Source organism: Thamnophis sirtalis, unplaced genomic scaffold (assembly GCF_051295495.1).
Source record: "Thamnophis sirtalis isolate CommonGarterSnake01/CBP01778 unplaced genomic scaffold, rThaSir2_p1.2 scaffold_2, whole genome shotgun sequence".
NCBI lineage: Eukaryota > Metazoa > Chordata > Lepidosauria > Squamata > Natricidae > Thamnophis > Thamnophis sirtalis.
Genome location: NW_028261382.1, coordinates 55761370 through 55780473, shown reverse-complemented (window position 1 = coordinate 55780473; position 19104 = coordinate 55761370). Strand labels below are relative to the sequence as shown.

General features: G+C 49.6%; 1 protein-coding gene across 1 annotated transcript in view; it reads right to left on the bottom strand.

Moving 5' to 3' along the window:
* Window positions 1-19104, bottom strand: part of TAOK3 (TAO kinase 3) — a 128028-nt gene that overhangs the window by 10339 nt on the left and 98585 nt on the right. The window contains exons 16-18 of the mRNA XM_087705648.1: window positions 8020-8265; window positions 6060-6209; window positions 4995-5198 (exon numbers count right to left, since the gene is read on the bottom strand). Coding sequence (XP_087561774.1) covers window positions 4995-5198; window positions 6060-6209; window positions 8020-8265 — 600 coding nt within the window. The remainder of the gene's footprint in view (window positions 1-4994; window positions 5199-6059; window positions 6210-8019; window positions 8266-19104) is intronic.

Below are 19104 nucleotides of genomic sequence, written 5' to 3'. Positions count from 1 at the left end.
CAGGGGAAGGATACTGTAAAATCTCCATTCCCTCCCCACTCCAGGGAAAGGATACTGCAAAATCTCCATTCCTTCCCCACTCCAGGGAAAGGATACTGCAAAATCTCCATTCCTTCCCCACTCCAGGGGAGGGATACTGCAAAATCTCAGACGTTTCGCTTCTTATCCAAGAACTGAAGAAGCTTCTTGGATGAGAAGCGAAACCTCTTCAAGGAAAAACCAAGAAAGCCTAAGAGCCGAGGTGGCGCAGTGGTTAAATGCAGCACTGCAGGCTACTGCTAGATCAGCAGTTCAGCGGTTCAAATCTCACCGGCTCAGGGTTGACTCAGCCTTCCATCCTTCCGAGGTGGGTAAAATGAGGACCCAGATTGTTGGGGGCAAGAGGCTGACTCTCTGTAAATCGCTTAGAGAGGGCTGAAAGGCCTATGAAGCGGTATATAAGTCTACTGCTATTGCTATTGCTATTGAAAGACCATCTTTGGGACACCTATCTTAGAGTTATCAAGGTTGAAAAATCTTGAACTAGGCAAAGGTAAAAGTTCCCCTCATGCATATGTGCTAGTTGTTCCCGACTCTAGGGGGCGGTCCTCCCCTCCGTTTCCAAGCCGAAGAGCCAGTGCTGTCCGAAGACGTCTCCGTGGTCATGTGGCTGGCATGACTCAACGCCGAAGGCGCACGGAACGCTGTTCCCTTCCCACCAAAGGTGGTTCCTATTTTTCTACTTGCATTTTTTACACGCTTTCGAACTGCTAGGTTGGCAGAAGCTGGGACGAGGTAACGGGAGCTCACTCTGTAATGTGGCGCTAGGGATTCGAACCGCCGAACTTTCTGATCGACAAGCTCAGTGTCCACTGAGCCACCATGTCCCTTTTGAACGAGACCTTTCTAAAACAAGGCACGTTGGCTTCATCTCACAAAAGGAACTTTCCTGCCTTCTGGTTGCAGTGTTTCCTGCTGAGACAAACCGAACATCCTGCAGGCATGAGCATCAAAGCCAAAAACCTGGGGGCTCCTATGGTGTATTTCTCAAAACTGTCCAGCAGATGGCGCACGAGCAAATGCGCATGACAACCAGGAGGGGAGGGGCCCTTGACGCTCTCTGAACTTGGTGGTTTCCTTGAAGACGTTTCATTACCAAACTAGGTTACATCATCAGTGTACTGATGATGTAGCCTAGTTTGGTAAGGAAATGTCTGCTAGAAATCCATCTAGCTCAGATAGCATTAAGGACCAATTCCTCCTTCTCCTCCACAACAAACCTCTCTCCCTTCTAGCACTGCTGATGTTACCTAGTTGGGTAGTAAAACATCTACAAGAAAACCACTAAGCTCAGAGAGCATTAAGGACTAATTCCTCCTCCTCCTCCTCCTCCTCCTCCTCCTCCTCCTCCTCCTCCTCCTCCTCCTCCTCCTCTTCCTCCCCTTCTCCTCCACTCCACAAACCTCATTCCCTTTTAGCACTGATGGTGTTACCTAGTTGGGTAATAAAACGTCTGCAAGAAAACTATTTAAGCTCAGAGACTACATTCTTCCTCCTCCTCCTCTTCCTCCCCTCCACAAACCTCACTCCCTTCTAGCACTGATGATGTTACCTAGTTGGGTAATAAAACATCTGCAAGAAAACCACTAAGCTCAGAGAGCATTAAGGACTAATTCCTCCTCTTCCTCCTCCTCTTCCTCCCCTTCTCCTCCACTCCACAAACCTCACTCCCTTCTAGCACTGATGATGTTACCTAGTTGGGTAATAAAACGTCTGCAAGAAAACCACTAAGCTCAGAGAGCATTAAGGACTAATTCCGTTAAGACGTTAAGAGCCAAGGTGGCGCAGTGGTTAAATGCAGCACTGCAGGCTACTGCTAGATCAGCAGTTCAGTGGTTCAAATCCCACCGGCTCAGGGTTGACTCAGCCTTCCATCCTTCCGAGGTGGGTAAAATGAGGACCCAGATTGTTGGGGGCAATATGCTGACTCTCTGTAAACCGCTTAGAGAGGGCTGAAAGCCCTATGAAGCGGTATATAAGTCTACTGCTATTCCTCCTCTTCTTCCTCCTCTTCCTCCCCTTCTCCTCCACTCCACAAACCTCATTCCCTTTTAGCACTGATGATGTTACCTAGTTGGGTAATAAAACGTCTGCAAGAAAACTAATCAAGCTCAGAGACTACATTCTTCCTCCTCCTCCTTCTCCTCTTCCTCCCCTCCACAAACCTCACTCCCTTCTAGCACTGATGATGTTACCTAGTTGGGTAATAAAATGTCTGCAAGAAAACCACCAAGCTCAAACCATATCAAGGACACTAAAATCTTCCTCCTCCTCCCCACCAACCTCACTCCCTTCTAGCACTGATGACGTTATCTAGTTTGGTAACGAAACGTCTGCAAAAAAACCAAAATAAAAACCCCAACCAAAGTCAGAGAGCACCAAGAACCTCTCCTGTCAACCCCGAGAGCTACAAATATTCTCCTTTATCGGTAGGCGTTAAACCTTCAGCACTTCCCACCGAGCAAAATGACATCCACGCTTCAAATCTAAACCTATCACAAATCACTTAAAGCGGAAAGATCCAGAAATGACTGAAATATTTAGGAGAACACGAAGAAACCATTTTTGAAAGGACTATGAGCTTCCTGTTTGTGCTCCAATTTTTTTCCTCCTTTTGGAAGCTTTGATTTAAATTACCATATTTTTCAGAGTATAAGACGCACCCCCCCCCAAAAAAGTGAGTGAAAATCTGGGTGGGTCTTAAATACTGAATACAGTATTTTTTAGCCTCCCAGAGCCCCGCCCCCTTTGCAAAAATGGCTGTGCATGGCCTTTAGGACAGTGTTTCCCAACCTTGGCAACTTGAAGATGTCCGGACTTCAACTCCCAGAATTCCCCAGCCAGCGAATGCTGCCAAGGTTGGGAAACACTGCTTTAGGAGGCGCATTGCAGTAGATCATGCCCCACCCCTTTTTTAAAAGTTATTATAAAGTTTTTTTATTAGATAAACATTAAAAACGTTGGACGTTTCTGGCAAAAACGTTTCCGTATAGTGATTAGATCAGTGTTTCTCAACCTTGTCAACTTGAAGATGTCTGGACTTCAACTCCCAGAATTCCCCAGCCAGCATTCGCTGGCTGGGGAATTCTGGGAGTTGAGGTCCAGACATCTTCAAGTTGCCAAGGTTGGGAAACACTGCTTTAGGAGGCTTCCAGAGTGCTCCTGGGGGCTGGGGAGGGTGGAAATGAGCAAGAAATAGGCTATTTTTTGCTTGTTTTTGCCCCCCCCCCGCCCCCAGGAGCACTCTACAAGTCTCCTAAAGGCTATGCATGCCCTTTTCTGATCAAAAACGGGCCCGTTTTTGGGAGGTCTGCAGAGTGCAAAACCTTTTTTTAAAAAAACATTTGCTTCTTCACAATCTTGGTGCATCTTGTACTCCAAAAAATACGGTAGACAGGAGGAGTAATGCCAAAGGATCAGGGAATGGGGTGATTGATATTCACTTACAGCATTTTTCGGAGTATAAGGCGCACCTTTCTCCCTCAAAAAAGAGGCTGAAAATCTGGGTGCGTCTTATACACTGAATACAGCATTTTTTTTGCCTCCCGAAACTCCACCCCTTTCACCAAAATGGCCGTGCATTGCCTCTAGGAAGCTTTTAGAGAGCTCCTGGGGGCTGAGGAGGGCAGAAATGAGCAAAAAACAGGCCGTTTTTTGCTCAATTTTACCCCCGTAGTCCCCAGGAGTACTCGATAAGCTTCCTAAAGGCTATCTGTGCCCTTTTTCTTTACGAAAAACGGGCCATTTGTTTGCTCGTTTTTGGCCTCCCAACCCCCCCAGGAGCACTCTGCAAGCTCCCTAAAGGCTATTCGTGCCTTTTTTGGGGGGAGAAAACGGGCCCGTTTTTGTGAAAGATGAGCCGTTTTTGGGAGGTTTGCAGAGTGCAAAAACTTTTTTTAAAATTTTTCCTCTTCAAAACCTTGCTGCGTCTTATACTCCGAAAAATACGATACCTTCCCTACTGGCTCGCAAATGCGAGCGCTTCGCTCGCATGCGGCCCGTTCGCACATGCGCTCAGCCTTCCGTGAATGCGGTTTGGGTTGAAAACGTGCCTAAATGGGGGTGGGCCTACCGCCTCTGACCAGGGACGCTCACGGAGCGCGAGCCTCTCTCTCTCTCTCTTTCCATCCATCCGAATTCCTCCGCCAGCCAGTTGAAGTCCCCAAGTTTTAAAGCAGTTAAGGCTGGCGAACCCTGGTCTAGGCTAGGGGTCGGCCACATTAAACACTCAAAAGAGCCACAAAGATCCTAACCGGAAGTCCCCTGTTCAATTCTGGAGCTGGCCGGAAGTCCGGTTCCCCCACCATAGAGTCTCTTCCTAGCACAGCGTCCTTTTTCCTCTGCTAACCGGAAGTCCAGTTCCCCCCACCATAGAGTCTCTTCCTAGCACAGCGTCCTTTTTCCTCTGCTAACCGGAAGTCTGGTTTGATTTGATTTGATTTATTGCATTTCTATGCCCCCTATTCCCAGAGGGACTCAGGGTGGCTCCCCCACCATAGAGTCTCTTCCTAGCACAGCATCCTTTTTCCTTTGCTAACCAGAAGTCCAGTTCCCCCCACCATAGAGTCTCCTCCTAGCACAGCGTCCTGCTGACCGGAAGTCCTGTCCCCCCCCCCCCCCCGCTAGATTCTCCTCCTAGTGCACTATCCTTTTTCCTCTGCCAACCGGAAGTTCAGTCCCCACCACTGTAGAGTCTTCTCCTAGCGCGCCATCCTTTTTCCTCCCACCTGTCCTAACCAAAATCCCTATCCATTGTGGAGCCGACCGGCGACAGGGAGCAGAGGGATAAAAGAGCCACATCGGTTGCCGATCCCTGGTCTAGAACCTTCGAAAGAGAAATTGGGGAGTGGGGGAGCACACTGACTCTCTCTCTCTGGATTTGCTCAGTATCGCCCCTTGCACGTCGTTTTTTTTTGGGGGGGTGGTGGGGGAGGGCAAAGGCTAAAAGCAGAGACCTCACGAATATTCTGCTGCTCCAACTCATGCCTTCGGATCATCGTTTTCCGCTTGAAGAAACGGCAGTTTTTGTCGTAGTAGAGTCTCTGCTGGCTGAGAAGATGCGCCTCTTCTTCAGCCTGTGTGTGCTGCAGATTTTCTTTGTGTTTGGAGATCCTTTCCTGCTTCTCCTTCTTGGGTGTGCTGTGATCCTCGTTCATCTCCTGAAAGGGGGGCCGGGAGACCAGGGGGGGTGTTGAGTAAAAGGCCAACGGGCTACAGCAGAATGAAAACCGGCACTGCGTCCGATGACTCTTTGGGGGAAGCGCCCTGAGTAGAGCCAGGGTCCCTTGTCTAATCTCTCTCTCTCTCTCTCTCTCGCTAACAGGGTTCCTTTCTAACACCGATGACGTTACTTGGTTAGGTAATGAAACGTCTGCAAGGAAACAACCAAGCTTCCTTCTACTTCCCTTTCTCCTTCCCTCCTTTTCCCCTTCCCTTTCTTCCCTCCTCCTCTTCCCCTTCTCCTCTCTTCCTCTTGCCCTTCACCCTCCTCCTTTTCCACTTTCCTTTCTCCTTCCTCCTCCTACTTCTCCTTCTTCTCCCCTCCTCTGGTTCCCCTCCCCCCTCTTCTCCTTTTTCACTTCCCTTTCTCCCTCCTCCACTTCCTTGTCCTTTCCTTTCTCCCCTCCTTTTCCCCTTCCCTTTCTTCCCTCCTCCTCTTTCCCTTCTCCTCTCCTCCTTTTGGCCTTCACCCTCCTCTTCTCCTTTTCGCCTTTCCTTTCTCCGTCCTCCTCTTCCTTCTCCTTCCATTTCTCCCCTCCTCCTCTTCCCCTTTCCCCCTCCTCTCCTTTTCCACTTTCCTTTTCTCCTCTCCTCCTTTTGCCCTTCCCCTCTTTTCCTTTTCCACTTCCCCTTTCTCCCTCCTCTTCCTCCTCCTTCCATTCCTCCCCTCCTCCTCTTCCCCTTCCCTTTCTCCCCTGCTCCTCCTCTTCCTCCCCACGGGGGCGCGTCACTCTGGTGGTGGTTAATGGGATGAGATGAGACCCCACCTCCTCTCCCACCAGTTCATTTTGCTCCTTCACCTTCCCCAGATCTGGAGAGCGCCTCCTTGCCTCTTTAATCTTTTCTTTGCAAATCTTGTATTGCTTCTTCTGACTTTCTAAGAAATTGGTCAGATCCCTCTTCTGCTGAGCCAAAATCTGTTGCTGGAACTTCTTCTCATCTGCTGCCGCCTGTCTTAGCCTGTGTAGGGGGGAAAAAAGGCTTTTTTAAAATTAAAAAAAACGACCCATGTTTTCAGGGTTCAAGACTGTCATTTAGGGCAGTGTTTCCCAACCTTGGCCACTTGAAGATGTCCGGACTTCAACTCCCAGAATTCCCCAGCCAGCATTCGCTGGCTGGGGAATTCTGGGAGTTGAAGTCCAGACATCTTCAAGTGGCCAAGGTTGAGAAACACTGATTTAGGGGACGGAAAGCTAAAACGTTAAGATGAACGGTTGTGGGAATTTGGGCATTCTAGAGAAAAGAAGGGGACCAGGACTGACATGATAGCAATTTTCCAGAGTTTCTTCTTTCTTTCTGTTCTACTGTTCGGTTTTTATGGTTGTGAGCCACCCACAGTCTTGTCTGCCCATCTTTCAGTTTTATATAGCAATAGCAGTTCAAACTGGCAACTACCCGGAGGAGGGCCTTCTCGGTGGCTGCTCCGTCCCTTTGGAACGAACTCCCCGTGGAGATTCGGACCCTCACCACCCTCCAATCCTTCCGCGCTGCTGTAAAGATCTGGCTGTCCCGGGGCTAAGATTATAGCCCCACTCGAATGGTGTGATTGTTGCGTTTTTTCTCTTTTAATATGTTGTATTGTTTACTGTTTGTCGTTTCCCCCCTCCCTTTTGAATTGTGAGCCGCCCTGAGTCCCTTCAGGGAAAAGGGCGGCATACAAATAAAGGCAAATACAAATACAAAATACAAACTTATATACCGCTTCATAGGGCTTTCAGCCCTCTCTAAGCGGTTTACAGAGTCAGCATATTGCCCCCAACAACAATCCGGGTCCTCATTTTACCCACCTCGGAAGGATGGAAGGCTGAGTCAACCCTGAGCCGGTGAGATTAGAACCGCTGAACTGCAGATAACAGTCAGCTGAAGTGGCCTGCAGTACTGCATTTAACCACTGCGCCCCAAGTGACACGCAGTGACCCCGGTTGGTGCATAATGTGTCAACCCTGAGATGGATCTGGCTGAGGCTTCAGAGTTGCCACACAACAGAAGGAGGGAGGAAATAGTTAGATGAGGTTTTGTAGCCAAAGCAATGAAGTTTTCTTGTGGGAACCAAGGACATTCTCACCGGTGGCTGGCCAGGGGAGGAGTAAAGTAACCAAGCAACCGGCCAGCTCCTGGATTGGACAATGTGACTGAGGCTATATCATTACTGGCCATTCACACCCCTTTAATGATTCACAACCAGCCTGTGAAGAGTCCGACAGAAGTCTGCCGAAGTCTTTCGGGATAATGCTGATAAGTACCCACCTTTATCTCCCTTGAAACGCTGCCAGAGACCTAACTGCCAATTAGTTTTGCAAGGCCAAATGGAGCACAGAGTCAAAACGGAGCTTCAGAGTTTAAACCGACCACAAGGAACAGAATTGCTTCCTTGCAAAGGCTCACGTCCGTTTACTCCTCTTTTTATGTCTTATGGGAGGGGCCAATCATCTCCCAAGCCTTACTCCCGAGTCGCCCCTTTGGTCTTAACTGTTCTTGCCTTCTGGAAGCTCTGTGCGTGAGCACAGTGGGAACAGGCTCCCGCTGTTCTTCTGCCTCTCTAAGGTCAGACTTCGGAGGCAACACATAACTACCAGTGCTCCAGAGAGAGCACACAACTACCTTCCATCTCAGGTAGGCGTGGGGGGGGAGATGAAATTGGGGAGAGTTGGTGTGTCAAACGACCTGCACGCTGCCCCACCAGGCATCTCAAGGTGTCATGGAATCTGGGTGGCCTTCTGAATCCCTCAGCCGGCAAGGGGGCCCATCCTGCAGGAGAACCCGGCTCACCTCCTTCTCTATGACGGCCACCTGTTTCTTGGCTAGCTTCTCCAGTTCAATGGACGAGTTGTTGGCATGGGTCTCCACCTCTTTCTGCAGCTTGAGGCGGTGTTCGTCCATTTCAGCCTTCAGCTTGTTTTCCAGGGCGATCAGCTGCTTCTGGTGCTGGCGCCGCATCCGTTTATATCCTGACATCTGTTCCCGCAACTCGTTCTCCTGCTCATGCTCATGGATCTGCCTTGTAACCTGTGATCGGCCGAGGGGAGGAAAGAGGGAGAAGAGACAAGAGTTAGCGCCTGCCTGGAGGAAGGAGGCCACCCAGGCTGATGGCCTGGGCTCTAAGGCAATTCGCCATAGCCACCTCGCCATGGCCAATTCACTGTGGGGCGACTCGCCCCCACCAACTTGCTGCGGTCACCTCACCATAGCCAACTCTCCATGGCCATGTCTCCATGGCCAATTCTCCATGGCCACCTCACCATGAGACAACACTCCATGAGACAACACTCCATGGCCAACTCACCATGGCCACCTTACCATGAGGCAACTCTCCATGGCCACCTCACCATGAGACAACTCTCCATGGCCAATTCCAATTCTCCATGGCCAACTCTCCATGACCAATTCTCCATGGCCACCTCACCATGAGACAACACTCCATGGCCAACTCTCCATGTCCACCTTACCATGAGACAACTCTCCATGGCCAATTCCAATTCTCCATGGCCAACTCTCCATGTCCACCTCTCCATGGCCAACTCACCATGGCCACCTTACCATGAGACAACTCTCCATGGCCAATTCCAATTCTCCATGGCCAACTCTCCATGACCAATTCTCCATGGCCACCTTTCCATGGCCACCTCAGCATGAGACAACTCTCCATGGCCAACTCACCATGGCCAATTCTCCACGGCCACCTTACCATGACAACTCTCCATGGCCAATTCCAATTCTCCATGGCCAACTCCCCATGGCCAACTCTCCATGAGACAACTCATCACCACCAACTTGCTGCGGCCAAATCGCCACGGTAAGCTTGCTGTGGCCCACTCACCACGGCCAACTCTTCATGGACAACTCGCTATGACCAACTCATTACCGTGAACTTGCTGTGGCCAATTAGCCATGGCCACCTCAATGTGGGACAATTCGCTACAGCCAACTTGCTGCGGTCACTTCACCACGGTCAACTGACTATGGAGTGGGGTGGCAGGCAGAGGGAGAGAGGGAAAGGGAATGGGTGGGGTGAGAGGGGGGGAGGGAAAGAGAGAGAGATAAAGGTAGGAGGAAATGAAGGAAGGAGAGAGAAAGAAAGAAAGAAAGAAAGAAGGAAGGAAGGAAGGAAGGAAGGAAGGAAGGAAGAAAGAAAGAAAGAAAGAAAGAAAGAAAGAAAGAAAGAAAGAAAGAAAGAAAGAAAGAAAGAAAGAAAGAAAGAAAGAAAGAAAGACCAACCCTCATAATCCCTTGTGGGGTGAAGTCTGGGAAACTGAATGGAGCTAGGAGGGTGTTTTAATGGCCCGATGCCCTTCCTGTTGCCAATGCGGAGTTTTGTTCAGCAGATATATTTAAAATAGAACAGAACAGAAGAGAATTCTTTCTCATTGTGGCCAGCGAGAGAAATATCTGCCTCAACCTAGGATCAAATTCACAGCCTCCTGATTGTGAGGCGAGAGCGCCACCTCTAGGCCACCCCACCACTCCGATCCTGAGCTACAATATTCTCTTTTAATCGTCATTTATTTGGAAGATTTACAGGGCCCGCTCAAGTGACTCCGAGTGGCTTACGTACAATAAAAACCCAATGTAAAAGAATAAAAAACAATTAACGGCCTACCATCTCAATGCAAGCGTTGCCTCCAGAAATACCCGCCCATCTGATCACCGCATTCTTCTTTCCGTAAAATGTTCCTGGCCCCATCTCCCAGACATTTAGGTCACTGTTAATTTTCACTCATGCACAAAGCCTACTTCACCTTGAACATACATGCAGTCCTTGGACTGGAAGGGACCTTCAGAGGTCCTCTATTCTAGGCGTCCCCAACCTTTACGACCTCAGGGACCACTCAATTCATAATTTGAAATCCCATGAATCACTAACATGATCTGCCTAATGACTGGGTGGGCAGGCGTGGCTAGGTGGTCATGTGAGTGGGTGGGCGTGGCCAACTCGATGTCACTCACATCAAGGGGTGCCTCACCAGCCTCTACTGGCCCCTCCCCTCCCAGCCCCTCCTCATCTGCCCGCCCGGGCTCCTTAGGGCCCCAACAGGGAGCAGTTGCTGGAGCTAAGCAGCCCCCAGGAGAAAGAGTTGGCAAAACAGCTCAGTTCAAATCGGATCTGGCCGAGAAGGAGGCTCAGCAGAAGCACCTCACTAAGGACTAGGAGCATAGGCTTTTGAAGCAAAAGGAAGACCTGTAGGAGTGCAAGGCCAGGTGCCAGTGCCTGGAGGCTCAGCGGGCTGAGATGGTCAGCCAGTTCCAGGCCATGATGCAGTCCCACTGGAACGAGGCCCTCCGGTTCTTCGCCACCAGCGATGCTTCCCTCCAGCCTTCGCCCAAAGCCCCCCACCAGGAGGCCAAAGCAGACCCCAAGTCGGAATTTCTGCCCCCCTCCGACCCGTACAAAAAGACCCCGAAGGAGGAGACTCTCTGCAGCAACACAAGCGTTCTTTGCACGTATCCCTCCCAGGGGCCATAGCTTGAGGACCCCCTGATTTAGTGGGTTCACCCACAAATGCGCGAACGACAAAAGCGCGCCTGACTAAACCGCGGTGACAAAACCGCGAGTTCTAAAGCGCGCCGACGAATGAGCGCTGAAGCGCGCCGACAACAGCGCGCCGACAGAAGCGCGCTGTAACTCTAACCCTAACCCTAACCTTAACTTAAACCACGCTTCTGTTGGCGCGCTGTTGTCGGCGCGTTGATGACATCGCGGTTTTAGCGCCACGGTTTTGTCAGCGCGCTTTTGCCGTTCGCGCATTTGTCGGGTCACAGATTTAGTGCAATATCAAAAATGCAAATATTGTTTTCTGCGGACCACTAATTGGTGACCGCTGTATTTTTTTTAATTTTTTTTTAGGTATTTATTGGACATTTATAGGCCGCCCTTTTCCCTGAGGGGACTCAGGGCGGCTTACAATCAAAAAGGAAGGGGAGTGTAGGACAATAAAAAAGAAATGTGAACAAAAGTAAATTAAACAGTAAAACTCAACATTCACTCAGCATTCGGGAGGGGCGAAGTAGACTTATCCCTAGGCCTGACGGGCTAGCCAGTTCTTGAGGGCTGTGCGGAAGGCCTGGATGGTGGTGAGGGTACGAATCTCCACGGGGAGATTGTTCCATAGTGTCGGAGCCGCAACAGAGAAGGCTCTCCTCCGAGTAGTCGCCAGTCGGCACTGACTGGCGGATGGAATACGGAGGAGGCCAGCTCTATGCGATCTGATGGGACGCAGGGAGGTAATTGGCAGAAGGCGGTCTCTCAAATAGCCAGATCCACTACCATGGAGCGCTTTATAGGTGGTGAGTAGGACCTTGAAGTGCACCCGGAGATCGAGGTAGCCAGTGCAGCTCACGGAGGATCGGTGTTATGTGGGCGAACCGTGGTGCGCCCACGATCACTCGCGCAGCCGCATTCTGGACTAGCTGAAGTCTCCGGATGCTCTTCAAGGGCAGCCCCATGTAGAGCACATTACAGTATTCCAGCCTGGAGATCACTGTTCCAGTCTGACCCCTTGCTCAAGACAGGAGACTGGACTTTTGAGACTGGTGGACTGGCTGGGGGATTTCTGGGAGTTGGGACATCCGCAAGTCTTAAACGTTGCCGAGGTTGGACGCCCTGCTTAAAACGGTGCGCAGGAGAACATGACGAGATGGGTGGCTGTATACATTTCGTGAAATGAATAAAATAAGATCAGAGCTGGGGCTGGTGTGGAGTCATTTCTGCAGGAGCATCGGAAAGAAACGAGAAGGGTGATTTATCTGGAATGGGTCAGCAGTAAGATCAGGAGGTGGATTCGAAGCATGGCCAGGTCTCCAGGAAAAGGAATCAAGAGAATCCTACTGTCAGCTCTGAAGTTGGCCTCATGGTGGCCATCTTTGAGGCTTCATGATGCCACAATGAAGATGAGGGTTAGGGAGGGGGAGGGAATAGAGATAGCTGGGGGAGGATTGTAGCCACCATAAAATACTTTCCCTTGGGAACCAAGGACATTCCAAGTGGTGGCGGAAGAGAGGAGGAGCGATGTTACCAAGCAACCGGATTTGCACCTTGATTGGACCATGTGACTGACTGTCTGGGAAAGGGTGGGGAAAACTCCCTATTAATTAGGTGAAAACCTTTCGGAGTCGGTTTTCACCAGAACTGCGCCAATAGATCTATCCAATAAAACTATTCTTTGAGGAATCTACAGCTGCCTCGCAGTTTGGTTGGCTATGGGTGTGTTACTTGGAACCCAGATACCTACACCCTGCTGTGGCTCATGGGACATCTGATCTCTCTGGCTTGCCTATATCTTAACCCCTGTCTGATTGATAACACTAGATCAGGGGTGTCAAACTCAGTTTCACTGACGGTGAAAACTTCAGGATTGTGTTTGACCTTGGGGGCCAGGAGGGGGGCATGGCCAGAGTGGGTGCGGCCAGCTCAACGTCAATTGTGTCGGGGGCACCTTTGGGAAGACCAAGTGCCATCCCGAGTGCCGTTTTCGTTGGCAGATGGTTGCAGGAGGCTGCTGCAGCTGAAAACGGATCTCAGGGGGGACTGGGATGGGACAAGTGGCCTCCCAAGCTCCATTTTTGCAGGTGGAGGAAGCCGTCACAACCGAAGACAGAGCTGGGGGGGGGGGACGATGTGCGCGGCCTGCCTGAGGTCAGTTTTTGCTGGCGGGCTGGTCCTTTTCGTCATTTCTGGAGTCTTTCCATGAGCCAGATCCAGCCCCCGGGCTTTGAGTTTGACACCCCTTCCCCTAGATATATGATCTTGGTTGAGTCCATCTCCATGCCAAAAATGGGCAACCAAGGCCATGGTGGGTTCTTTGGTAGCTCTGGAGAACAACCAGCAGAGCCCTTCAGATCCACGGGAAACTCGGCTCAGCCGCCATGCTGGTTAAGTCATTCAAAGCCGCTCATCAACAATTTGCCCGGAATAGATCGCTCCTGCTGCTAATAACAGTGAGAAACCGGCAATCTGGTTCGGGAATGCTGGGAAGGAAGGAGGGGAGAACACCCCCACCCCACCCTGAGCTTTCCTACATCCCAGGAAGCAGCCTTGCTTCAAATTGGCTGGTTTCGCACGGCAGGAGAGCCGCGACCTCAAGCAGGGTGACGAGAGGGAAGGGGAAAGTCGCGTTCCTTCCAGGAAATCCTTTCGACACTGCGGCTTAAGAGGAAGGGGAAGGTGGCGTGGGGGACACAGAGGAAGGAGTGGGGGGGCAGTGGGGGGGGGAGGAAACTTCCCAACTCACAGCCAACACGGGCCTTGGAAAGATTGCCCACCCCGTTCTTGGCAGGGAGATGCAAAGCTCAACCCACGGAAATGTATTTAGAACTGAACCCCCTTGCAGGCAATGGACTCTTTCCACAAAGATGGGTGCAAATCGTTGCTTGGGAGAGCTAGCCTGGGTGCTGAACCAGGTGGGAAGGGAGGAATTTCCTGAATTAAATCAATGGAAGAGCTGGCCTTCAGAAGTATTCAAAGTGGACAATGATCATCCATCCATCCATCCATCCATCCATCCATCCATCCATCCATCCATCCGATCTATCTATCTATCTATCTATCTATCTATCTATCTATCTATCTATCTATCTATCTATCTATCTATCTATCTATCTATCTATCCATCCATCCATCCATCCATCCATCCATCCATCCATCCATCCATCCATCATCTCTCTCTCTCTCCATCCATCCACCCACCCACCCACCTATCCATTCTCTGTCCATCTATCCATCCATCCACTCTATCTCTGTCTGTCCATCCATCTATCTATCCAACCACTATACATCCATCCGCTCTATCTATCTATCTTTCTGTCTGTCTGTCTCTGTCTATCCGTCCATCCGTCCAACTACCTACCAACCTACATACATACATACACAGCTACTTACTACCTACCCATTCAATCTCTACATGTATCTACTGTATGTCTATCCATCTATCTATCCATCTATTCTATCACTGTTCATCTGTCCATCCATCCATCCATCCATCCATCCAACCAACCAACCACTCTATCCATCCATTCACTCCATCCATCCATCCACCTACCTACCCATTCAATCTCTACATGTATCTAGTGTATCTGTGTCTATCTATCCATCCACTCTATCACTGTCTGTCCGTCCGTCCATCCACTCCATCCATCCAACCAACCACTATCCACTCCATCCACTCCATCCTTCCTGTCTGTCTGTCTGTCTGTCTGTCTGTCTGTCTGTCTGTCTATTTATCTATCTATCTATCTATCTATCTATCTATCTATCTATCTATCTATCTATCTATCTATCTATCTATCTATCTATCTATCATCTATCTAATCTCTGACATTTCTGCAGCAAATAGAACTGCTGTACAAGCAGTCCTCAACTTACAACAATTCACTTGCAGACCATTTGAAGTTACAACAGCATTGAAGAAACGGACTTACGACCCCTTTTCACACTTACGACTCTTTCAGTATCCCCATGGTCACATGATTTACATTCAGATCTTTGGCAACTGACTCATTTTTATGACGGTTACAGCGTCCCAGCGGGGTTACGTGACCCCCTTCTGACAAGCAAAGTCAACGGGGAAGACAGATTCACTTAACAACCATGCTACTCATTTAACAACTGAAGTGATTCACTTAACAACCGTGGCAAGGAAGGTCGTAAAATGGGGCTCAGTGGTTAAGACGCTGGGCTTGTCGTCTGGAAAGCTGGCAGCCCAGGTTCGAGACCCAGCGCCACGTGGCGGGGTGAGCTCCCGTCCTCAGCTCAGCTCTTGCCAACCTACCAGTTCGAAAGCATGCAAATGCGGGCAGATAAATAGGTACCACATCACAGGGAGGGTAACAGCGCTTTGTGATTCTCTGCGGAAATGTCTTTGGACAGCACTGGCTCAATGGCCTTGAAAGGGAGATGAGCAGCGCCCCCTAGAGTCGGCAACGGCTAGTGGAGTAAAATCCTCTTTTTTTAAAAAAATAGTAGGATCTAGGGTTTGAAAAGTATTGGTGTCCTTCCTGCACCAAACTAATTTGCGCTGTTGCCATCTCCAGTGAATAGATTATCACTCAAAGGAAGGAAGGAAGGAAAATATTTAATTTATGCTAAGATGGTTGCCGGGTGGCCTGAAGCTGCCATCTTCTTCTTGGCTTAGCAACACCTGTAAACCTGCAAGGGGATTCAGAATCCTCCACCCCAGAGACAATCGATTAAATTTGGGGGTCATCCACCCTAATCGATGTGGCTTTTAAAGATTAATTGGGATTGAAAGTTCGGCGACACAGCCCATTGCTAATTTCAATCCAAGTCCTCCCCGGTTTAACTGATTCAACTGGACAGCATTACGGTTGAGTCACATTGCCTGAGTAAGTCTTTCTTTCTTTCTTTCTTTCTTTCTTTCTTTCTTTCTTTCTTTCTTTCTTTCTTTCTTTCTTTCCCTTTCTTTCTCTCTCTCTCTCTCTCTCTCTCTCTCTCTCTCTCTCTCTCTCTCTCTCTCTCTCTCTCTCTCTCACACACACACACACACACACACACACACACACACTTCAACACTAAGGGGATCTCGGCTTTTTCGTTATCTGATTCAAGAGTGTAGGCAGAAAAGGGGGAAAAAAAAGGCAAACGACTGGACAGAAATTTCCCCGGTGGAAAGTTTTTGAGACGTGCCTTTCTAGGAAAAGAGAGCACGTGAGCGCTCCCATCTCACCCAGGTGGAACTGAATTATTCATATCACCTACGGTTTTCTCCGGTGATAAAAGAGTTTGGACCCGTTGGGTGAAAGCGCGAGACCTTCGTCAGGAAAAAAAAAACCGTATGCGAAAATAAGGAGACGTTTAGAAGGACAGCCGGAAAAAACCGAACGGCTGCATGTTGGCCCATGATTTCTCTCTTAAGGAAGATGGCAGCTCGAGGGCCACCCTTTGAGCTGACATTTGCAAGAGTCTCAGGTGGGCCTAGGGTGGCCTAGAACTCTCAGTCACCCAGTGATTAGCCCAATGTCACCTAGACCGCTTTCATGCCTAAGGTGGGACTAGAACTCACAGTATCCCGGTGACTGGTCAAAGTCATCTAGCTGGCTTTCATGTCTAAGGTGGGACTAGAACTCGCCGTCTCCGGGTAATTGACCCAAAGTCACCGAGCTGGCTTTCATGCCTAAGGTGGGACTAGAACTCACTGTCTCCTGGTAATTGGCCCAAAGTCACCCAGCTGGCTTTCATGCCTAAGGTGGGACTAGAACTCACTGTCTCCTGGTGATTGGCCCAAAGCCACCCAGCTGGATTTCCTGCCTAAGGTGGGACTAGAACTCACTGTCTCCTGGTAATTGGCCGAAAGCCACCCAACTGGCTTTCATGCCTAAGGTGGGACTAGAACTCACTGTCTCCTGGTAATTGGCCCAAAGTCACACAGCTGGCTTTCATGCCTAAGGTGGGACTAGAACTCACTGTCTCCTGGTGATTGGCCCAAAGTCACCCAGCTGGCTTTCATGCCTAAGGTGGGACTAGAACTCGCCGTCTCCTGGTGATTGGCCCAAAGTCACCCAGCTGGCTTTCCTGCCTAAGGTGAGACTAGAACTCACTGTCTCCTGGTAATTGGCTGAAAGCCACCCAACTGGCTTTCATGCCTAAGGTGGGACTAGAACTCACTGTCTCCTGGTGATTGGCCCAAAGTCACCCAGCTGGCTTTCATGCCTAAGGTGGGACTAGAACTCACTGTCTCCTGGTAATTGACCCAAAGTCACCCAGCTGGCTTTCATGGCCTAAGGCGGGACTAGAACTCACTGTCTCCTGGTAATTGGCCCAAAGTTACCCAGCTGGCTTTCATGCCTAAGGTGGAACTAGAACTCACTGTCTCCTGATGATTGGCCCAAAGTCACCCAGCTGGCTTTCATGCCTAAGGTGGGACTAGAACTCCCAGTCTCCTGGTAATTGACCCAAAGTCACCCAGCTGGCTTTCATGCCTAAGTGGGACTAGAACTCACTGTCTCCTGGTAATTGGCCCAAAGTCACCCAGTTGACTTTCACGCCTAAGGTGGGGACTAGAACTCCCTGTCTCCTGGTGATTGGCCCAAAGTCACCCAGTTGACTTTCACGCCTAAGGTGGGGCTAGAACTCAACTGTCTCCTGGTGATTGGCCCAAAGTCACCCAGCTGGCTTTCATGCCTAAGGCGGGACTAGAACTCACTGTCTCCAGCTTTCTAGCCTGCTGCCTTCATCACTAAGCCAAACTGGCTCTCCCGCCATCATCCACACAAGTCAAAGCTGAGGTCCTTCACTGAATTCTGACTGCATCCTATTCTCTTACTACTATTGTTCGCGTGCTCCATATGGGACACCGATCACTCCATCAGGACAAGATTTTTCTTCTCGTAAAAACCGTATGACCGGCTCAAAGTTGACTCAGCCTTCCGTCCTTCCGAGGTGGGTAAAATGAGGACTCAGATTGTTGGGGGGCAAGAGGCTGACTTTGTAAACCGCTTAGAGAGGGGCTGTAAAGCATTGTAAAGCGGTATATAAGTCTAAGGGCTATTGCTATCTATGTCTGTCTCTCTATTTATTTCTCCTTCTCTCTCTGTCTCTTGATCTATCTGAATGTATTATTGCAGGCTAGCTCTGCCACTGCCAGGAGTTCGATCCTGACCAGCTCAAGGTTGGCCCACCCTTCCATCCTTCCGAGGTTGGTAAAATGAAGACTCAGATTGTTGGGGAGGCAAGAGACTGACTTTGTAAACCGCTTAGAGAGGGGCTGTAAAGCATTGTAAAGCGGTATATAAGTCTAAGGGCTATTGCTATTTTCCTCCTTCCTTCCTTCCTTCCTTCCTTCCTTCCTTCCTTCCTTCCTTCCTTCCTTCCTTCCGGTTGACTCTTCCATCCTTCTGAGGTGAGTAAAATGAGGACTCAGATTGTTGGGGGCAAGAGGCTGACTCTGTAAACCGCTTAGAGAGGGCTGTAAAAGCACTGTGAAGCAGTATATAAGTCTAAGTGCTATTGAAATCTATCTATCTGTCTCTCGTGGTCTCTCTCTCTCTCTCTCTCTCTCTCTCTCTCTGTGTGTGTGTGTGTGTGTGTGTGTGTGTGTGTGTCTCGATCTATCTGAATGCATTATTGCAGACTAACCCTGCCCACTGCCCCAGCCTTCCGTCCTTCTGAGGTGGGTAAAATGAGGACCCAGATTGTTGGGGGCAAAAGGCTGACTCTGTAAACCGCTTAGAGAGGGGCTGGAAAGCACTGTAAAATGGAATATAAGTCTAAGGGTTGTTGCTATATTCAAAGATCTCAATAGCAGTAGACTTATATACCGCTTCATAGGGCTTTCAGCCCTCTCTAAGCGGTTTACAGAGAGTCAGCATATTGCCCCCAACAATCCGGGTCCTCATTTTACCCACCTCGGAAGGATGGAAGGCTGAGTCAACCCTGAGCCGGTGAGATTTGAACCGCTGAACTGCTGATCTAGCAGTAGCCTGCAGTGCTGCATTTAACCACTGCGCCACCCCAAACAGTGAATGGCTGCAAACTATCCAGATAATTTGTGTTTGAGTCATCATTACGAAAGATACCAAACTGGATACAAAGCTGAACACTGTTTAACTAGCGTTTCGTGTCCGTTTCATACCATCTCCCACATATTAAAAGTTGATGCTCCCCTACACCCATCTAATGCTCCTATCTCTCTCTCTCTTTTTTAAAGATTCTTATAGACTTTTATATCTACTTTCTGGACTAATATCTTCAGGGTTTTTTCCCCACATTTTAAGTCTCTGATGTATCTATGCTTTTCAGTTGGTGGTAGGTTGGTCCATGGCCAGGAGAAAGATTTGATTGGATTTTGAATGCACATCTCAAATGCAAATATTTGATGTTTCACAAGAACCTTGCGA